A 19,915-nucleotide genomic window follows, 5' to 3' on the forward strand; every position below is an offset into this window, starting at 1 on the left:
TCCGCTTTTCTGCTTCTTTATATTTCCAAACGATCAGAAATGAAGAGACCCAGCTGGCAGTGTTTTCATCAGGACCGAAGATTGGCTTCACTTTTTAGCATTGCACTCAGTTATAAGGAAGCCAGATTCATCGCAGGTGAACTGCAGCACAGTCACACAGTCTCATCTGACAGAAGATCACGTCAGGGGATCTGCTTGATATGCCTTCACAATATTCCCCTTGTCTGTTTTCCTTGCTTATTTTTCCCTTCTCTCATTTTACCGTTTTGTATCGTTTATAATGGTGGGGATACCTGCAGGCGATTTAGACTTGAGAGGTCACTTAGAGATGAGCGATGAAACGTACCCGTCAGTAAACGCTGTGTCCAGATAAACTGATTCGACCTTCGTCGAGTTTCTTACCTGGATTATTGAGCATGCATCTCCACACTGTGTAGGGTTTTTATACAACCAAGTGAAAAGCTTTACTGTCGGTCTGTGCAGCTGCACATTTTTTGCACATAATGATCTAATGAGAGAGAAATCATTGGGTGTGCAGGTCCAGTGTGAAAACCAACAAGACATTTAGCATCCACGGTTTCAGTACGACTGCCATACGCTTCTGTTAGCCCTTGATTCCTCAACCATAAAAAGCACTCCAAGTCGTAATCCCTCCGACATTAGAGATTAAAATTCATGCACTGGGGATATGAAACGGGAGTACGAGGAGGGAATTGATATTCCGTGATTGTAGTGAAAGCCGTTATCGCCGCCAACGGGTGCAGACCAGTGCCACAAATCACACACGCCCTATTTCTGTGCTCCATTGCTTTCTCTCTCCATTACATTTTTTTTTTGCGTGAATCACTTTTTATTCTTCTCTCTTTGCCTTTCTCCCCCGCGAGGCCGTCAAGGCCAACTCCTTTGTCACTTTCTTGTTGTCGTGTCCCTCTTTTACTTCGTTAAACTGCCCCCCCACTCCACTTCCAACTCACACACTCCTTGTTGCTCTCAGCATCCCCCACCTTTCTTGTTTCTCTTGTGTTCTCCACACAAATTTATTTTTCTGTCTTTGCAATCTTCGCGGTTTTAGTTTTTTTTTTAAGGACCCCCCCCCCTTTTTTTTCTCCCCCAATTGTATCCAGCCAATTACCCCACTCTTCCGAGCCTTTCCTGGTCACTGCTCCACCCCTTCTGCCGATCCGGGGAGGGCTACAGACTACCACATGCCTCCTCCAATACATGTGGAGTCACCAGTCGTTTCTTTTCACATGACAGTGGGGAGTTTGCCAGGGGGACGTAGCATGTGGGAGGATCATGTTATTCCCCCCCCAGTTCCCCCTTCTCCCCGAATAGGCACCCTGGACCGACCAGAGGAGGCGCTAGTGCAGCGACCAGGACACATACCCACATCCAGCTTCCCACCCGCAGATAGGGCCAATTGTGTCTGTAGGGACGCCCAACCAAGCCGGAGGTCACACGGGGATTCAAACCGGCGATCTCTGTTGGTAGGCTACCCAGGGACCCTGGCGGTTTTAGTTTTATCCAGTTTTTGTCATGTAGGAGCAGCAAAGAAGTCCATTTTGAGGGTCCTGTGGTTGACAAACCACAACGTTCTTTGCCATCTGACATTCTGTCCAAGATAAATATATCATACTGAGGACACGAGGGTCCACCTTTGTGGAAAATACAGATATTGACAGGGCTTCCTTCTTACCATCGTTGTTTCCTTTTAGTCGTCTGGTTATATCCATCTCATGAACATTCCACCTGCTCCGACTGACCGCTGCTCCTCCAGCGAGCAATAGAAGGTGATGCTCCTCCCTCTCCATCAATCTACTACCCCAGCCTGCCCTTCCATGTTCAAGCTTAATCTCCTCCATCTTTCCTTCCATCAAGTCCCTCATTCTCTCTCTCTCTCTCTCATAAGCTATTACAAAATCATGCTTCACCTCATCCAGTCATCCATTCTCTCACCTAATGCCATATTCTTGTCATATTTCTGCACCTCTTAGCTGGTCTGCAGTGTGTGTGTGTGTGTGTGTGTGTGTGATTAAGGGTAATGACAAGTGCTAAAGTGGTGATGGTCCTGCAGTCAAAGGACTTATCAAAGTGAATGGGCTCTTTACGATGGCCTGGCCACATAAAGACGCCTAAGGCCCAATGTTAAGTGGCTCTGAGCGTTTGCTTACTAAAAGTGGCGGCCTTGGGATGCTGTTATCAATCACGAGCCTGTGTTTTCTAGTTAGGGGGATGTGAATCAGCATGTAAATGTGAAAAAGTTGGTGTGTTAATCCCATTTTAAAGCCCTGTTTACACCTGGCATTAACATGCGTCTTGGGTGATCTGATCCCTCAGTACGTCAGTTCACACCTGGCATTAAAATGCGTCTCCACACGCGTCTCCGCTGACCACTTGTGATCGGATCTCACCTCCCCGCTCTATATGCAAATAAACATGTACATCACTGTGGTTGGGGTTGTGGTTTAGCCTCGGCTGCAAAGGTGGAGAGAGGGGGCGTGGCTTGCGGGAGAGCAGATACGATAGGGGGGCTGATTAGTGATCAGCCTCAGGTGTGTCAGACTACCAACCTGTCCCTTACGTAGCGCAGTGAAGCTGGGTCCTGGGCCAAACCCAAGGCTGAGGGGAGCCGCATGCTCTGAGAGGAGAGAGCGAGGAGACGAATAAGATGTCATTCAATAAAACCTCGAACCCTCCCCGGTGCATAGACGTGTCAGGATCACACAAATAAACGAGTAAGTAAACACGTAGCACAAAAACACGAGGAGAGAGGAGTCGAAGCAGCAGGCATTTAACAAAACAAGACGTCATTGCTCACTCCTCATTTTAATACACCCTCAATTAGCGTACGTATTTCACACCCCTAAGTTATTAGTCAATTATTCAACCGAATTATGTTTTCATACAATAGCTGAAGTGTTCTTAAAGAAGTAAAATACATCATCTCATATCCCAACTGCTCTTCTTTTCCTTCCATTCCTCTTGGTTGTGAGGAACAACAGGTTTTTAAAAAGCGCTGCGTAAATAAACATTATTATTCGGATGGTGATGTAGATCTGCCTGAAAGCCTTCAGACCCCTGACCTGATGTACTGCTTTTAAGAAACAGCCTACTGTGGATAAATAGCTTCACGTTATCACAGTGGCACGGACGCAGCAAATGCATGTCGCCCCTGATGGAGACAAATAATTTGATGAGGAAAATTAATTAAATAATCTGACAAGGAAAATTAACTGAGTAAATTAGCAGCGTTGGTCTCTGATTGTTTATCTTCTCTCGTTCTGTGCTCAAAATACACAGAGCGGGAGGACTTCCGGTAAGATGGCGACTTGAATAGCAGCACAACTTTCTGCCTCTCGCAAGTTGGCTAAAATAAATCCTCTAAAACACTAAACTCGACGCAAAAAAAGGTGAGAAATGAGAAGAGGAGGTAATTCGAGCAAAGGCAGCCGTACAATCCAAAAGGGTAACGCACCAGATACACAGGGAGCGAAGAAACAGTCGGAGTAAGGCAATAGCAAACACGAGGTAGAAGAAGCTACAATGGCGGCGGATACAGCTGAGACATTGCGTCTGGATTAGCAGCTATCGCTAAATAGATAAAAGAATTCAAACAAGAGCTACGAGGTGACTTTGCCAGCCTCAAAGATGAGGTGAAAAGGGAAGTGAAGGAAGAGATTGCTTGCTTCCGAGAAGAAATGACACAGAACTTTGCAGAGAGCAACGTCGACATACAGGCGCAGAAAGTGCACGAGTGAGGCCCAGAAGCGCATAGCCGAGCTAGAGGAATGGCAGGCAGACTCGACAGAACTGCTGATGGACATGTCGACCCAAACGCGCCAGATGCAAGAAAAAATAATGGACCTGGAAGGGAGGTCAAGGAGGAACAATATTCGAATCTTTGGTGTGCCAGAGGAAACGGAGGGAGGCTCCATTACCCAGTACGTGGAACAATTCTTGAATACTCAACTTGACTTAGAAGAAGGGACCAATCTCCAGATACAAAGAGCTCACAGAGCCCTCGCTCAAAAACCCCCTCCGACAGCTCCCCCCAGGTCAATAGTGGTGAACTTTCAACAGTTTGATATAAAAGAAATGATTCTCAAGAAAGCATGGAAAAAGAATAAGATAGAGATAGGGGACAAACGTATTTATTTTGATCACGATTACGCAGCTGAAGTGGTCCGGAAAAGAAAATCATATTTGGACATTAAGAAAGTGCTCAAGGGTAAAGGAATTCGTTTCCAGACACCCCTCGCCAAAATAAGGATCCACTGGAACAATGGAACGAAGACATACAACAATGCCAGGGAAGCTGCGATGGACATGAAGACGAGAGGCTGCGACATCGAGATACCAGACGATGACACGGCAACCACGGCCACAGAGCAGGTGGAGGCGACTGGGATGCGAGCAGGGTGGCAACGAGTCCAAGGCGCGAAAGGAGGACGTGAAGCTGCACAGCGAGCGAAAGAGAAGCTCCAGGCCTATCAGAGAAAGTAGGATTGGTATCGTTCTGAGTGAGTTGAGCTCCATTACAAGGCTTTTTCATCACATGCCATGGAGAGAGGTAGGCTATACGGTTGCCAAACGTTGGACATACCTAGATAAGGCTGTAGGCCTATCCCATGTGATGGGCAAAATGTCAAGTCTAGAGTGGGGCACTTTCTGAAAAGGATTTCCCCTTCACCTACCAACGGGGACTTGGGGTGGTTAGGCCCCTTTAGTTGGAAGTTATTTTTGTTGTTGATTAATGTGTTTTATATTTGTAGTTTTTTTGTTTGGAGCTCTGTGGGAATATATGGAAAAAGAGTATCAATATGTCTAGATGGTTCACACTACTAAAATAATGTTGCTGAATGTTAATGGTCTAAATATGTTAAAGAAGAGGGAAAAGGTTATGATTAAGCTAAAAAAGGAGGATGTACAAATCATATTCCTCCAAGAGACCCATTTAACAAAGATAGAGCATGGGAAACTCAAGAAATATGGGTACAGACATTCATATTATAGCTCCTACAAGGAAGGGCGCAGGAGAGGTGTTGCAATTTTAATATCAAACAAAACTCAATTCGATTATGATAGGGAGATTGGAGACAAGGAGGGGAGATATATTATAGTGAAGGGTAGGTTAGAGAACAAACCAGTGACATTGGTAAATATATACGCCTCTCCTGAAAGTGATAAAAGATTTTTTTAAATCTTTGTTTGATGAGATAGCAAACGAGTCAGAGGGGGTCTTAATTTGTGGGGGAGATTTGAATGTCGTTTTGAATCACAAAATGGATACGACCAGTATCAAAAGGACTAAAACACAGGTCACTCGATTTGTAAATATATCACTGGAAGAGATGGGGATGGATGATGTGTGGAGACAATTACACCCTTAGGAAATGACTATACACATTACTCGGCTGTACATAAAGTTCATTCAAGGATAGACTATTTCCTTATGAGCAAAGACGATATTTACAGAGTAAAGGAGTGTAGGATTGGAGGGGCGGATATCTCAGATCACAATCCAGTATATTTAGAAATTAATTTGAATTGTAGAAAGCGAAATACAGTTTGGAGGTTTAATGTGGGTCTACTGAATAGTGAGCAGAGTAAGATTATGTTAAAGACGGATATTCGGACATATCTAGAAGAAAACAGCAATGGGGAAGTAGACCCAACAATATTTTGGGACGCCATGAAGGCAGTCATCAGGGGAAAGTTAATAGCGCATTCAGCATTGATCAAAAAGGCAAGATCAATTATATCCAGAAAGAATACGGACAGGTTAAGAGAAATGGAGAGGGAATACCAGACTGCGGGAAATCCCGTGGTGTTGGAGCAAATCAAATCGGCTAAGTCAGACATTAATAAAGAACTGTTAGATGAAGTTGAGAAAAAAGCTTGCCTCTCAAACAAAGATATTATGACACAGGCCCGTGCGCAACTAAACTGTTGGCAAAACGTATTCACAAACAGCAAGCAGTTGGCCATATACATAAGATCAGAGACCCCCATTCAAATGAGTTAACGAATATACCACAAAGCATAGAGGACATATTTTTGGGATATTATAAAGAGCTATATTCACAACCCACACCTGCATCCGAAGCGGAAATTAATACCTTTTCGAATTCATTAGATTTAACCTCAATTGGACGGCTCCAAAATGACAAATTAACAGCTGACATCAAGATGGAAGAGGTGATAGATGCAATAAATTCTTTGAAAAACAATAGAAGCCCGGGCAGCGATGGATACCCTGCAGAATGGTACAAAGTGTTTAGGGAAGAGCTGGCACTGTTACTTCTGAGATCCTTCAATTGGACACTTCACAATAATAAGATACCACCATCATGGTCAGAGGCAATAATCACAGTCATTCCAAAACCGGGAAAGGATAAAGAATATTGTGGGAACTACAGACCTATTTCATTATTAAATGTAGATTATAAAATATATACGACAATTATCTCCAAATGGTTAAACTCATTCATAGGTGATTTGATAGATGAAGATCAAACAGGATTCATGAGAGAAAGACAAACGCATGATAATATCAGAAGGACATTGCATATTGTTGATCAAGCGAGTAAGAGAAAACAAGCTACACTATTAGTAAGTTTAGATGCAGAAAAAGCATTCGATCGGGTGTCTTGGAATTTTTTGGATGCAGTATTGGAACGACTAGGGTTCAGCAATAAGTCAATACAGTGCATTAAAACATTATATCAGCAACCTAATGCTCGGATTAAAATAAACGGGAGTTTAACGGACAAGTTCAGTTTGCAGAGGTCGACAAGACAAGGATGCTGTTTGTCTCCGACACTGTTCGCATTATTCATTGAGCCTTTAGTGGAGGCCATTCGCCAAAATGAAGGAATTAATGGAGTGACAGTGAATGGCACTATCCACAAGGTGGGGCTATTTGCTGATGATGTCATAGCCTATCTTGAGCAACCACATACATCACTCCCTCAACTAATGAAGCTACTAGAACTATATGGTCATTTATCTGGATATAAAATTAACATCTCAAAAACACAGGTGCTAGTTCTCAGTTATACTCCAACCACAGAATTCAAGGGAAAATTTGACTTTAATTGGAATCTAAACAAAATCAAATATTTGGGAATTTACATTACCAAGGAATTGTCTAAATTACATAAAGCAAATTACGGCAAGATCAACGATGTGATGCAAAAGGATATTGATAGATGGTCTACTCTGCCACTTGACTTCAGCTCAAGAATTGAGACAGAATTAATATTCTACCAAGGCTTCTTTACCTATTCCAATCGTTGCCTGTAGAGGTGACTCAAGCTCAATTTGATAGGTGGGATAGGACAATATCTAGATTTATTTGGGGAGGGAAGAAGCCCAGAGTAAGGTATGAAACTCTCCAACTCTCAAAGGAAAAGGGAGGTATGGGTTTACCAAATCTAAAAGAATATTTCAAAGCTGCCCAGCTGAGATATGCTGTTGACTGGTGTAGGCAAGATTACATGGCCAAGTGGAAAGTCATGGAAAGGGAATATGGTGGGTACCCTATTCAGAATATTTTAGGGGAGAAAGAAGTATACAAGAAAACAAAAACCCACATGGATTCAGTCACATTATTTACACTGGAGTTATGGTTTAAATTGATTAAAATCAACAAATTACAGGATGAGATACAGTTATTGAGATGGGTAGCATATGATAGAGACTTTACTCCAACGAGGCATGATACAGTTTTTAAACTGTGGGTTAACTGGGGAATCACAGCATGGTGCACTCTAGAGGAAAAAGGGGAGATGGAGAGTTTTCAGGGTATGAAAGACAAGTTTGATTTGGAGAATCATGACTTCTTTAGATGTTTACAATTAAGGGATTATTACAACAAACGTATCAGGAGAGGACCCTCCATGGAGATGAACAGTGTGATTCAAATTATAATTAACGCATATAAAGGGAGAAAATATAGGACTATATCTGTACTATATCAAGCTCTCACAACTAATAAACACTCAACTACATATATAAAAGAAAAATGGGAATTAGAATTTGGCACAGAAATTACAGAGGAGGACTGGCAGAATATGTGGAAAGTCCATCAATCCTCCACTAGTTCGCGGATATGGAGGGAATTCTCCTGGAAAAATCTGATACGTTTTTTTATTACACCAAAAATCAAAAATAGATACTCCAGCACCAAACTGTCATGCTGGAGGAAATGTGGAACAGAGGATGTAGACCACTCACATATATTTTGGAAATGTAATAAGCTAGTGATGTTTTGGGAGATGGTTCATGATGTAATACAAAAGGTACTTGGATATGACTTCCCTAAGTGCTATATGACCCTCTATTTCTGTAATTTTAAAAACGACGATATAGGGCCAAGTGATAGATGTTTGGTCAAGATACTGCTGATTGCTGCTAAGAAGGCAATCACAAGAAAATGGTGCCAGGTGGACGCCCCCACACAAGGACAATGGATGGAAATAGTGGAGGACATTCATACAATGGAAAAACTGACTCATCGATTGAGACTTACAGTACCTCGGATGGTAGACCAGTGGAAGAAATGGACATGGTTTAAGGAGCAAACACGCGACAACATAATTCACGACAACACTTAAGACTGGAAAGTTAGACCCACATGAAGCTCTTGTAGTTCATTTTTTGTGTGGTTTTTTTTGTTTGTTTTGAGTTGCCCTGTTGGGCTTGTGTGCAAGTAAATGTAGATAATTTAATGTTTACTTCTGAATACGGATGCCATGTTTGTATTGACCTAAAAACTTCAATAAAAACTAAAGTGATAAAAAAAAAACACAGAGCGGAAGTTGAAACTTGTCCTTAAAACTCATTATGGGGGGGAATGGAAACGTCTGAACACCAGAGTTTGTAATTCTCAACCCGAACCCTGTCCGGATCGACCTGATCACGTGGGTTCGGGCTCAGATGATCTAATCATTCCAGCGGGTCTGAGAGGGTCGGGCTCTGCGCTGCGGTGGATAAATGAACTTGAACCTGAGGTTGAACCTGAATGTGTAAGCGGGCGGGGGTTCATCCACAGCTGTGGATCTGATGTGTGTCAGAAATTACAGACTATTTAAAAAAAACTAAACTAAACACGGGAGACTTTGGTGACTAGGCAGTCCTTCAATGTGGCCTGGGACACATGAGCGTTTACACTTCAAATGCGATGTGGAGAAATGTGTCCCAGGCCACCTCCGAATTTGGCCTGAGCGATGGCATCTCAAGATGCATTGAGGACGAACTGGGTACCTTCACACCTGTACTTAAGAGCTGTCCACTTGTGATCAGGTCACCCAAGACGCATGTTAATGACAGGTGTAAACAGGGCCCTTGGTGGCACACACTGGACTAACAACAGAGCCGCACAACCAACCCCCCCCCCCACACACACACAGTCATTTAAACTGGGGTAATTTGTTTTAAGATGATGCCCTTCACATGAAAACGTAATGGTCTTCTTCCAGTATCACTATGACAACAGCCCCGCCCCCCCCCTATTCGAATCACCCATCAATTTCCTGTAGCAGTACCTGTCCTCCACTGGCTGCTGGAAGTGATGAGCCACACCCACGACAAAGACCCTCATGTAAGGCCAGAGGATGGTAAACGGACCGGAATGGGATGTGTGTGTGTGTGTGTGTGTGAGAGAGAGAGAGAGAGAGAGAGAGAGAGAGAGAGAGAGAGAGAGAGAGAGAGAGGAGAGAGAGAGAGAGAGAGAGAGAGAGAGAGAGAGAGAGAGAGAGAGGAGAGAGAGAGAGAGAGAGAGAGAGAGAGAGAGAGAGAGAGAGAGAGAAAGAGAATGCACATTTGCATTCACTACCTGGTGCTTCTTGCCCTACTTAGCTAGACGGAGATCAGAGAGGGGTTCAAATTCATTTGGTGACTCGCTGATTCTACGACTGGACCTGACAAGGCACTGACATGGAAAACCATCGTTTTCTCCGTGCATCCGTTTCATTTTAGCTTGTGTGCGGTATTACCTTAATTTCCCATATTGACAGACACTGAAATGAGTTTGACCTAAGCCTCTCCTCGGGGAAGTGGGGGGAAAAAGCTATTGAAGAAGAAAAGAGTGTTTTTAACACCAGCGTTGTCTTTGCAGGTTTGTGTTTCAACTGATCCCACAAAGTACAAGTATCAATTACCTTAAAACCCCTTTTATGGTAGATATTTGTTGCAGGCGTTGCCTTTTCCGAAATGCTAACCGTCTGCCTGACCCGTAAAGCAGGGCGAAAACAGAATAAAATCTAGCAAGCTTGTCCCGGTAGCATAGCAGTCTATTCCATTGCCTACCAACACGGGGATTCGAACCGGCGATCCCCGTGTTACCCCTAGCTTGGTCGGGTGTCCCTACAGACACAATTGGCCACGTATGCAGGTGGGAAGCCGGATGTGGGTATGTGTCCTGGTCACTGCACTAGCGCCTCCTCTGGTCGGTGGGGATGCCTGTTCGGGGGGGGGGCTGGGGGGAATAGCGTGATCCTCCCACGCGCTATATCCCCCTGGTGAAACTCCTCACTGTCAGGTGAAAAGAAGCGGCTGGCAACCCCACATGTATCAGAGGAGGCATGTGGTAGTCTGCAGCCCTCCCTGGATCGGCAGAGGGAGTGGAGCAGCGATCGGGATAATGGGGTAATTGGCTAAGCACGATTGGGGGAAAAAAATCCAAAAAAAACAATTGGGGGGAAAACGGGGGAATATCCTCCCCAAAATCTAGAACGTAACTAAGGAAAAGAGAGCGAGAGAGAGAGGGACACTCAAGTAAGACAGACAGTTGCCAGGCTTCACTTCAGCTCAGCCCTATCCAATATTAACTGCATCCAAAGGCATTTCAGAGGAGACAGCAGCTCTATAGAGAAGCACAGTCAGACAGGAGGGGTGAAGCATGGAGGGCAGATTACTCCCAAGTCTCTCAGAGGCACTGCCAGAAAAACCTTGTCTCCCATCTACAAGGAGAAAATGAGAAAGAAAATAATCTGCCACGCTGATGTGTTGTGAGTCTGTCTGTGTGCGCAAGAGTGTAAAAGAGAAAAAAATCCAGGAATATTGCAAATGGAACAAAAATGTTGTTCTCCTACAAATACTGATGAAGCGTATTTGAGAGTGAATGCGTGACATTAGCATTTCTCTGGAAACACACAACTACCCCCGGGGTGCACACACTCTGCAACCCTTTTTATTCTCCAGAGGCAATTTCCTGCTGTGGTTTTGCTACAGTGGGACTCGATGTAACACGACCTAATGTGAATAAACCAATTTAGACCAATGTGAATGTGGACAAAATGGGAGTCTTTGTGAGTTTACCCTCTTTGACATGACACTAATTTTTTTTTTTTTGTGGCATTTTCTGCCCTTATCGGATAGTGACAGTAGAGAGAGAGAGACAGGAAAGGCAGGGGAGAGAGAGGGGTGACATGCAGCTAAGAGCCCGGGCCTGATCTGAACCCAGGCTGCTGCAGTAAGGTCTCAGCCTTATGTGGTACGCGCTCTACCAGGTGAGCCACCGGGGTGCCCCCATGACACTAATTGTTTACTCAAAATGTGAATGTGCCGGGCATCCAGGTGGCGTGGCGGTCTATTCCATTGCCTACCAACACGGGGATCGCTGGTTCGAATCCCCATGTTACCTCCGGCTTGGTCGGTCGTCCCTACAGACACAATTGGCCGTGTCTGCGGGTGGAAAGCTGGATGTGGGTATGCGTTCTGGTGGCTGCACTAGCGCCTGCTCTGGTCGGTCGGGGCGCCTGTTCAGGGAGGAGGGGGAACTGGGCGGAACAGCGTGATCCTCCCACGTGCTACATCCCCCTGGTGAAACTCCTCACTGTCAGGTGAAAAGAAGCATCTGGCGACTTCACATGTATCGGAGGAGGCACGTGGTAGTCTGCAACCCTCCCTGAACTGGCAGAGAGGGTGGAGCAGTGACCAGGAAGGCTTGGAAGAGTCAGGTAGTGTGCCAAGTACAACTGGGGGGGGGGATCCAAAAAAATAAATAAATGTGAATGTGCCAGTAGCCACTGGCTTTAGAGAATCAGGCCTGTGACTGAGTGGTTACTAGTTTCATATCTGGTATAATAAAGGTAGGGAAAGCTACCTAGCAACACTGCTCAACTATTGTCAAAGTGTCGTTACTGCAATTAAGGGTCAATCCCTCATGCAAGGCTGAACAACATGTGCTTTCAAACATCGACATCGCAATACCACATGTGCAACAGCCACGTTGCAAAAGGTGCATTACAAGGCAACCTGGGTCCACCGGTCACATGACACCCAGACGTTTTCTTCTGCCTGGCAGAAAACAAAACTAGCAAGGTCACCTAAAATAAGTCTGTATTTTTAAAGTTGCATATATCTACATAAATTAAGTAACTGCTCTTTTTTCCGCAATATTTAATATTTAAAGGTAAGAGGGTAACCCAAGACTTTTACTGACAAGGCGGTCTGTGATGCACTGATCCATTATCATTTTCAAAGACAGCTGGTTAATTACCTGGACTGGATTAACAACATTCTGGAGATGAAACGTTAAGGCGCAGCATCCTTCCACACAGCCAGACGGGTTCTCGGTGAGAGCGACGCCGCGTAAGGCACACGGCTATGAAGCGCCCGCGAATGGGACAAATAACATTCACGTGTGCAGTATTAGCATACAAATTGGAAAAAGGAGTACACTATTGTGTACCAGGTAAATACAAGGTTCAGCAGGAGAAAGAGAGAAGGAAAGGAAAGGTAGAGGAGTGGAGGACGGGCGCAGTGAGACTGCAGAGGTGCAAGGAAAACGACCCGGACCGGCTCGGAGCACAATGAAAAGATGAAGAAAGAAAGAAAGAGAGAGGGAGAGAAGGGGGGGGATTAATGAGAAGCAGCTGAGTGCTGATGAGGTTTGTGTATGCTGGTGTGTCAGTAGCAGGCTGAGAAAGGTCATTAAGAAAAAACAATAATTACGCACCACAGAGCAACTGACAAGTTCACACAGAGACAAGAGGGAAGGATAGGGATTTTTTTTCTTCTTCTTCTTCTTTTTTACATGGTAACGGTGGTCACGTGGCTCAGGTCCTGGGCTGTTCCGGTGGAGTCTGAACACTGCTCGGCATCCTCCTCATCCTATTCTGCATATAATTTATAAGTCCATTATAATTCTGTCATCCTTCTTCAATGTTGTATTGTGCAAATTGTGTACACACAACATCCACTGCACGCTGTCTGTCTTGGGAGAAAGAGCCCTCCTCTCTTGCTCTCCCTGAGCTTTCTTCCTAATTTTTCTCCCTGTTAAAGGGTTGTTTTTTAGGGAGTTGCTCCTTACCCTACGTGAGGGTCCAAGGACAGGATGTTGCGTTGCTGTAAAGCCCACTGAGGCAAATTTGTGATATTGGGCTATACAAATAAAACTGACTGGACTTGACTAGATTGTCTTTCTCTTACACACATGCACATGCACATGCACGTGCACATGCACCCACACACACATCATCATCATCATCATCATCATCATCATCGGCGGTCACCCAGAGCAAGTATGACTGTCCCCTCCATTGGGTTGTCTACTTGTGGGTCTTCAGGCGGCTGCAGAGGCCGATCTGTGATCCACCCACTCTGGTGCAGTGTGGATAGGGGAAAGTGGTGGTTGGTTGGTTGGTGGTGGTGGTGGTTGAGCCTCTCTCTCTCCTCACTGTGCTGTCGCTTTCTCTGCGGCACAGTGGAGCTCCATTTCATGACGCGCGGCTCCTTCCTGCACGGGTTTCTTCCAGGAGCGCTGACCCAGTGCAACGTGCTCCCAGTTGCTCGATGCGACGTTGAATTTCTTCACACTGGTCTTGATATTGTCCTTGGAACATTTCTTTTGCCCGCCAGAAGCTCGCTGACCTTCCTTCAGCCGGTGGTAAAGGATCTGTTTAGGGAGACGTGTGTTGGACATGCAGATGACAGGGCCTGCCCATCGGAGTTGGTGCTGCAGTATTGTGGTGGTGATGCTAGTCATGTTGGCTTCCTCCAGAACGTTGATGTTGGTGCGTCTGTCCTTCCCACACACACCCACACACACACACACACACACACGCACACACACACACGCTCCTTTACACATGCACATGCACAACTCTGTCAGAAACTTAATGCATCTACAGTAAGATGATGCAAATGGCTTAGCTTACACAGAGAGGTAAATAGGGACACACAGTGGACATCTCCCTCTCTCTTTGTCTCAAGTATGCTCCAAAACCAATTAACAAATTAGTGTCAGGCTACAATGCACACATAAGGACACTCACTAGGTGTGAGCATGCATACAGATACAGAATGACCATGAGAGAACGAGAGAGACAGAGAGCGAGAGACAGAGAGAGAGACAGAGAGACAGACAGAGAGCGAGCGAGAGAGAGAGATGCTGAGCCTGTCTGCAGTTGCAGTTGCCAGGGCAACCAAAGGAACAGATGCAGGTCACAGTGAGCGGAAGAAGGGGCAGAGATGCTAAACGCACTCATTATGCACACACAAATACACACACACACACACTCTCTCTCTCTCTCTCTCTCTCTCTCTCTCTCTCTCTCTCTCTCACACACACACACACACACACACACACACACACACATACACACATACATATTGCCACTTAGCAGAATGTACAGGAAATTAAGTCCATCTTTCAACTGTGTTGTTCTACTAGTGTGATGAATGGTCGGGGGGGGGGTCATAGCTTGTGCCAGCTGACATGTATAAATCCAACAGATGACAGCAGAGGGCTGGCGGATATTAACCCGATGCAAAATTATCAAATAAAGGGAAAATGTGCAACTGTGGACAAACTTTGCTCCGTCACACTTCTCCACTCAGCATCCACGGCTCTCATCTCCCTCTTCTGCCTCTGTGGCACTTCCCCTCTGATTTTGGGTTCAATGACAAAGACACTGAGCACTGCTCGTAGAGCACACGCACACACACACACACACACACACAAACAAACACACAACATCCAACCACCCTTACGCACACGTGTATTACTGCAGATCAAAGGTCTCTCGGAGGGTGAAAGGATGCAGGTGGGCTTCTGTGTCACTAAGGATGAAAAGATCAGACCGCAGAAAACAAGGGAAAGCACAGAGGCAACACAAGCAGACAGCTTGTACCCCGACCCACAAGCTACAAGTGGTCCCATGCATTCTTGCATATGTGTGTGTGTGTGGGGGGGGGTGTGTGTATACATCTACATGTATTGATGCTATTTGATCAGTGGGCCAGCTCACATTGATGTGTGTGTGTGTGTGTGTGTGTGTGTGTGTGTGTGTGTGTGTGTGTGTGTGTGTGTGTGTGCGCGCGCAGCATAGGAATGCTGTGCGTGGGTGGACTTTACACAGCATCATGTCAGAGAAGTGGTGATGATGGGAAGGAATAAGACAACAGACAGAAGAAGGGAAAAAGAAAGGGAAACAGGAAAAGCAAGAGAGAGAGAGAGAGAGAGAGGAGGAGGAGGGAGAGAGGGAAAGAAGGTAGAGGAAGAAGACCTTTTTGGAAAAAAAAAGAGGCAACAACACCAAAAAATTTTTTTTTAAATTTGCCGATGCAACTGTGAGGGGACAGAGAGAGGATGAGAGGACGGATACATACACCAAGGAGAACAGGGAGTGAAAAGGGAGGCGCAATGAGAAGGAGGAGGAAGTCGGAGGAGAGGTGGTGAAAAATAAAACACAGACAACAAAAGGAGAAACAAAAACAAGATTAACAACAACAAAAAAGATGCAGAGGGAGAAAAATAAAAGATCCCCCCCTCCACCACCACCACCACCACGCATTCCTCCCTTAGTCAGCATCAATACCTCTCCTCCTTCTTTCCCGCCTACCACACACACACACAAACACACACCACAAACACACACATAAAAACAAAAAAGAAACAACCTGCAAGCACTCACCCATGAACTGGACATTGTCGAAGCCGTTGGCTAGCAGGTGGTTCTCGTACTGGACCAGGCCGATGGAGTCCAGCCACTGGCCCACGGACTGCAGCGGGCAGCGGGGACCTATGAGGGGGGTGAAGGGGCAGACGCTTCAGCAGGGAGTAGCCGTCCACGCGGGTAACAGCGGCAGTCTGGCTGAGACAGCTGGCACTGCCACATCATGTTGTGGCGGGCAAAGTGACTGTCAAAGGAACCCGCCATGCTTCGAGAGGCTGGCGGCGAGGCGAGGCGAGCGGCGCAGGCAGAAAGGGACAGGCAGAGCGAGCGGGTGGATGATAAGAAGGGAGAGCGGGAAGAAACAAGAGCAGGTGGGGAGAGAAAAGAAGGTAACGGACCAAAAAGAAAAAGGTGGAGAGTGGGGGTGGGGATGGGGGGGGGTTTGGGCTAGGCTAGAGGGGTCAGCATGCCGGAGTGGTGAAAGGGTGGCTGCAGGGTCAAAGCAGCCAAATGCTGCTCTCCTGTAGATCCAGCGAGAGGGAAAGCGAGGGATGTGGGGGTGAAGGCAGAATGTGCATCCAGTAAAAAAAAAAAAGCTGTTTTCCACGAGTTAAGATCCTTGCAGGAGGAGAAGATGAGGTTGGTGGAGGTATAGATCCGAGAGAGAGAGAGAGAAAGAGAGAGCGTGTGTGTTTGGTGCTGCGCTGGCGCTTTCTTTTTCAGCTGTTGCACTCGCTTGGCTGCTTCTTCGTGTGTGTGCTCGCTTGGTGCATGTGTATGTGTGTTTGTGTGTAAGAGAGAGAGAGAGAGAGAGAGAGAGAGAGAGAGAGAGAGAGAGAGAGAGAGAGAGAGCTGCCAGCGCTGTAGATTTCTCTTTATCAAGTACTCCCACTCTCATCTGTATGCTTCTGCAGCTCGCAACCTCTCTCTCTCTCTCTCTCACCTCTCTCTCTTCTTCTGTGCGCTCTGCTCTAGCCTTTCTGTGTGCTCCTCTCATCCCCTCCCTCTCTGCCCGTTTCTCTCCCTCACTTTACACCGTCTGCCTCCTGTCTCTCTCTCTCTCTCGCTGTCTGTCAATCTGCTCCTTCAATTCCTTCTACCTCTTACTTGCCTCTCTCTCTCTCTCTCTCTCTCTCTCTCTCTCTCTCTCTCTCTCTCTCTCTCTCTCCTCTCTCTCTCTCTCTCTCTCCTCTCTCTCTCTCTCTCTCTCCTCTCTCCTCTCTCTCTCTCTCTCTCTCTCTCTCTCTCACTCTCTCTCTCTCTCTCTCTCTCTCTCTCTCTCTCTCTCTCTCTCTCTCTCCACACAGCTGTGGCTTGTGCTGATCCTAATAGTCATCAGCCCCTGCCTGTTTGTTTGCAAGCAGAGCTCTCTCCCCACACACAAACACACACTTTACGCAGATTTTATATATATATATGTGTGTGTGTGTGTGTGTGTGTGTGTGCGCGCGCCTTGGCAGAGTAGAGCTGGTTTAGCATAAACAGGATTCCTCCCTGTGGTAACCATCGCAGCGTGCTTCACAGACTCAGATGAAGAGAGCGAGAAAGCGAGCGAGCGAGGACAGAGAGAGAGCGAGAGAGAGAGAGAGAAAGGAACGGAATCAAGGGGATGGAGGATGGGGGAGTTAACACAGTGAGGGGGTAGGGAGCTGAGAGCAGAAAAAAAGATGAACGGAGGAGGATTGGGGGAGAACGGAGAAGGATTGGGGGAGATGAGAGCAGGAGCGCTAACTGGCGTTTCAACAGATTTCCCCCTTTGAGCAACAACAGGACTTGACGCGTGTCAGAGTCAGATTCACTGCTGTAACATGTGCGGTCTCCCTCGCCCTTTCTCTTTATCTCTCTTTATCTCTCTCTCTCACACCACACACACACATGGTATGCAGACATGACTTACCTGAGTTGTCCTCTTTGATGTCCAAGCCGCTGCCTATGCCCGCCCCAATCATGCTCATAATCTTGTCAATCTGGACAGACGTAGAGAGAAATGGGGTCGAGGGGAGATTTAACAGAAAGAAAGAGAGAAAAACAAAAACAACGAAATTCATTTTTGCACATTCATGTGCCGAATAACAATCACTACAAGCAGCCAATGTGGCGAGTGTCAATCACCCCACCATGAACTGAAAAGCACGCTGAAGCAGAAAGGGAGATGACGCCGGGACTACTGCGGCGAGGGGAAGCGGGGACGAATTAGGGATGTCCCCCTGGGGAAACTCCTCACTGTCAGGTGAAAAGAAGTGGCTGGCGACTCCACATGTATCGGAGGAGGCATGTGGTAGTGTGCAGCCCTCCCCGGATCAGCGGAGGGGGTGGAGCAGAGACCAGGACGGCTCGGAGGAGTGGGGTAATTGGATGGATACAATTGGGGAGAAAAATGGGGAAAAAAAAACCTAAACTAAAACTAAATCATACTAAATACACAAATTAGCTTCCAGGTAGTGTGTTGGTGTATGAGGAGGAAAAGCTTGGGCATAAATGCCAGACTTCATATTCTGCTGTGAATGTTTAAAATGGTTTTGTTCGCCGACCCCGGCCTCCATTGCCATTCATTCTCCTCTGCCAAGCTGCCGACTTGCTGTGACCAGTGGCCAGATCTGTGAACACAATGTCCAGGCTCATGTGAACACCATGTCCAGGCTCATGTGAACACCATGTCCAGGCTCATGTGAACACAATGTCCATGCTCATGTGAACACAATGTCCAGGCTCATGTGAACACCATGTCCAGGCTCATGTGAACACAATGTCCAGGCTCATGTGAACACCATGTCCAGGCTCATGTGAACACAATGTCCAGGCTCATGTGAACACCATGTCCAGGCTCATGTGAACACCATGTCCAGGCTCATGTGAACACCATGTCCAGGCTCATGTGTCCATTAGGGCCATCACTGGATATTCCAAATTCCAATATATAACTGAATTGTCAAAAAAAAACCCACAACAAAAACCCCAGACATTCAAGTGTGAAAATTAATATTCATTTGTGGGAAAAAAAGCAGCACTATCGCGGCTGCACTGAATATGCTGCACGAAGGACAGGAGTCGCACAACGTCGCTTTCATTGGTTGAAAATGAAATGTAAACTTCCTTATCGCATTTCTCAGAACTGTGTGCCTAAAACAACATTGCAGAAGCGTAGGCTGCTGTACTGACTGAAGAGGTATTGAATAATGGATGCAGACGCTTCATGCACTGCAGCTGCCCAGCGGTTTATTATTATTATTTCATGTAAAGGTAAGTGTTGTTGCATGGTTATCACAGCACAGCTCGCTCAGTGTTGAATATATACCGTAAAACTTGTATTACTAGCCCGTACTTTTATTTACTTTGATAACTGAATACAACCGTCCTACATTTGGGCCAGGAGCTTGGACCTTTAATTCCTTCCACACAAAACTCTCGCTCAGCAAAGATGAAATAATACTATCAACTTGTTTATCTAAACCAGTATGAATATTACCTAATCTGTAAGACAATTAGACCATCCAATAACACGTCAGTTACCCATCATTCTCTCTGTCTCTCTGTAGAGTGAGACATGAGAAAACGCCGTCTCTCAGAGCGAGACGAGAGACAGACAGACAGACAGACAGACAGACACAGAGAGAGAAAGCAAGAGAGAGAGAGCGAGCGAGAGTGAGAGCGAGAGAAAGAGAGAGAGCAAGAGAGTAAGAGAGAGAGAGAGCGAACGAGAGAGAGAAAGAGAGCGAGCGAGAAAGAGAGAGAGAGTGAGAGAAAGAGAGAGAGAGTAAGAGTGAGAGTAAGAGAGAGAGAGCGAGAGAAAGAGAGCGAGAGAGAAAGAGTGAGAGAAAGAGTGAGAGAGAGAGTGAGAGAAAGACAGAGCAGGAGAGAGAGTGAGAGAAAGACAGAGCAGGAGAGAGAGAGAGAGAGAGAGAGAGAGAGAGAGAGAGAGAGAGAGAGAGAGAGAGAGAGAGGGGTCTATGGTCTTTAAATGAAGTTTTACAGTACAAGACATTATTTCATTTATGTATTTTGTAATGTGT

General features: G+C 46.0%; 1 protein-coding gene across 9 annotated transcripts in view; it reads right to left on the bottom strand.

Moving 5' to 3' along the window:
* anks1b (ankyrin repeat and sterile alpha motif domain containing 1B) overlaps window positions 1-19,915 on the bottom strand; it is a 351,867-nt gene that overhangs the window by 71,010 nt on the left and 260,942 nt on the right. For all 9 annotated transcript variants that reach the window (XM_056275653.1, XM_056275649.1, XM_056275648.1 and 6 more), the window contains 2 exons: window positions 17,803-17,872; window positions 15,923-16,031 (listed from right to left, as the gene is read on the bottom strand). In XM_056275653.1, the coding sequence (XP_056131628.1) occupies window positions 15,923-16,031; window positions 17,803-17,872 (179 nt within the window). The remainder of the gene's footprint in view (window positions 1-15,922; window positions 16,032-17,802; window positions 17,873-19,915) is intronic.

This window comes from Lampris incognitus, chromosome 3 (genome assembly GCF_029633865.1).
Source record: "Lampris incognitus isolate fLamInc1 chromosome 3, fLamInc1.hap2, whole genome shotgun sequence".
Taxonomy (NCBI): domain Eukaryota; kingdom Metazoa; phylum Chordata; class Actinopteri; order Lampriformes; family Lampridae; genus Lampris; species Lampris incognitus.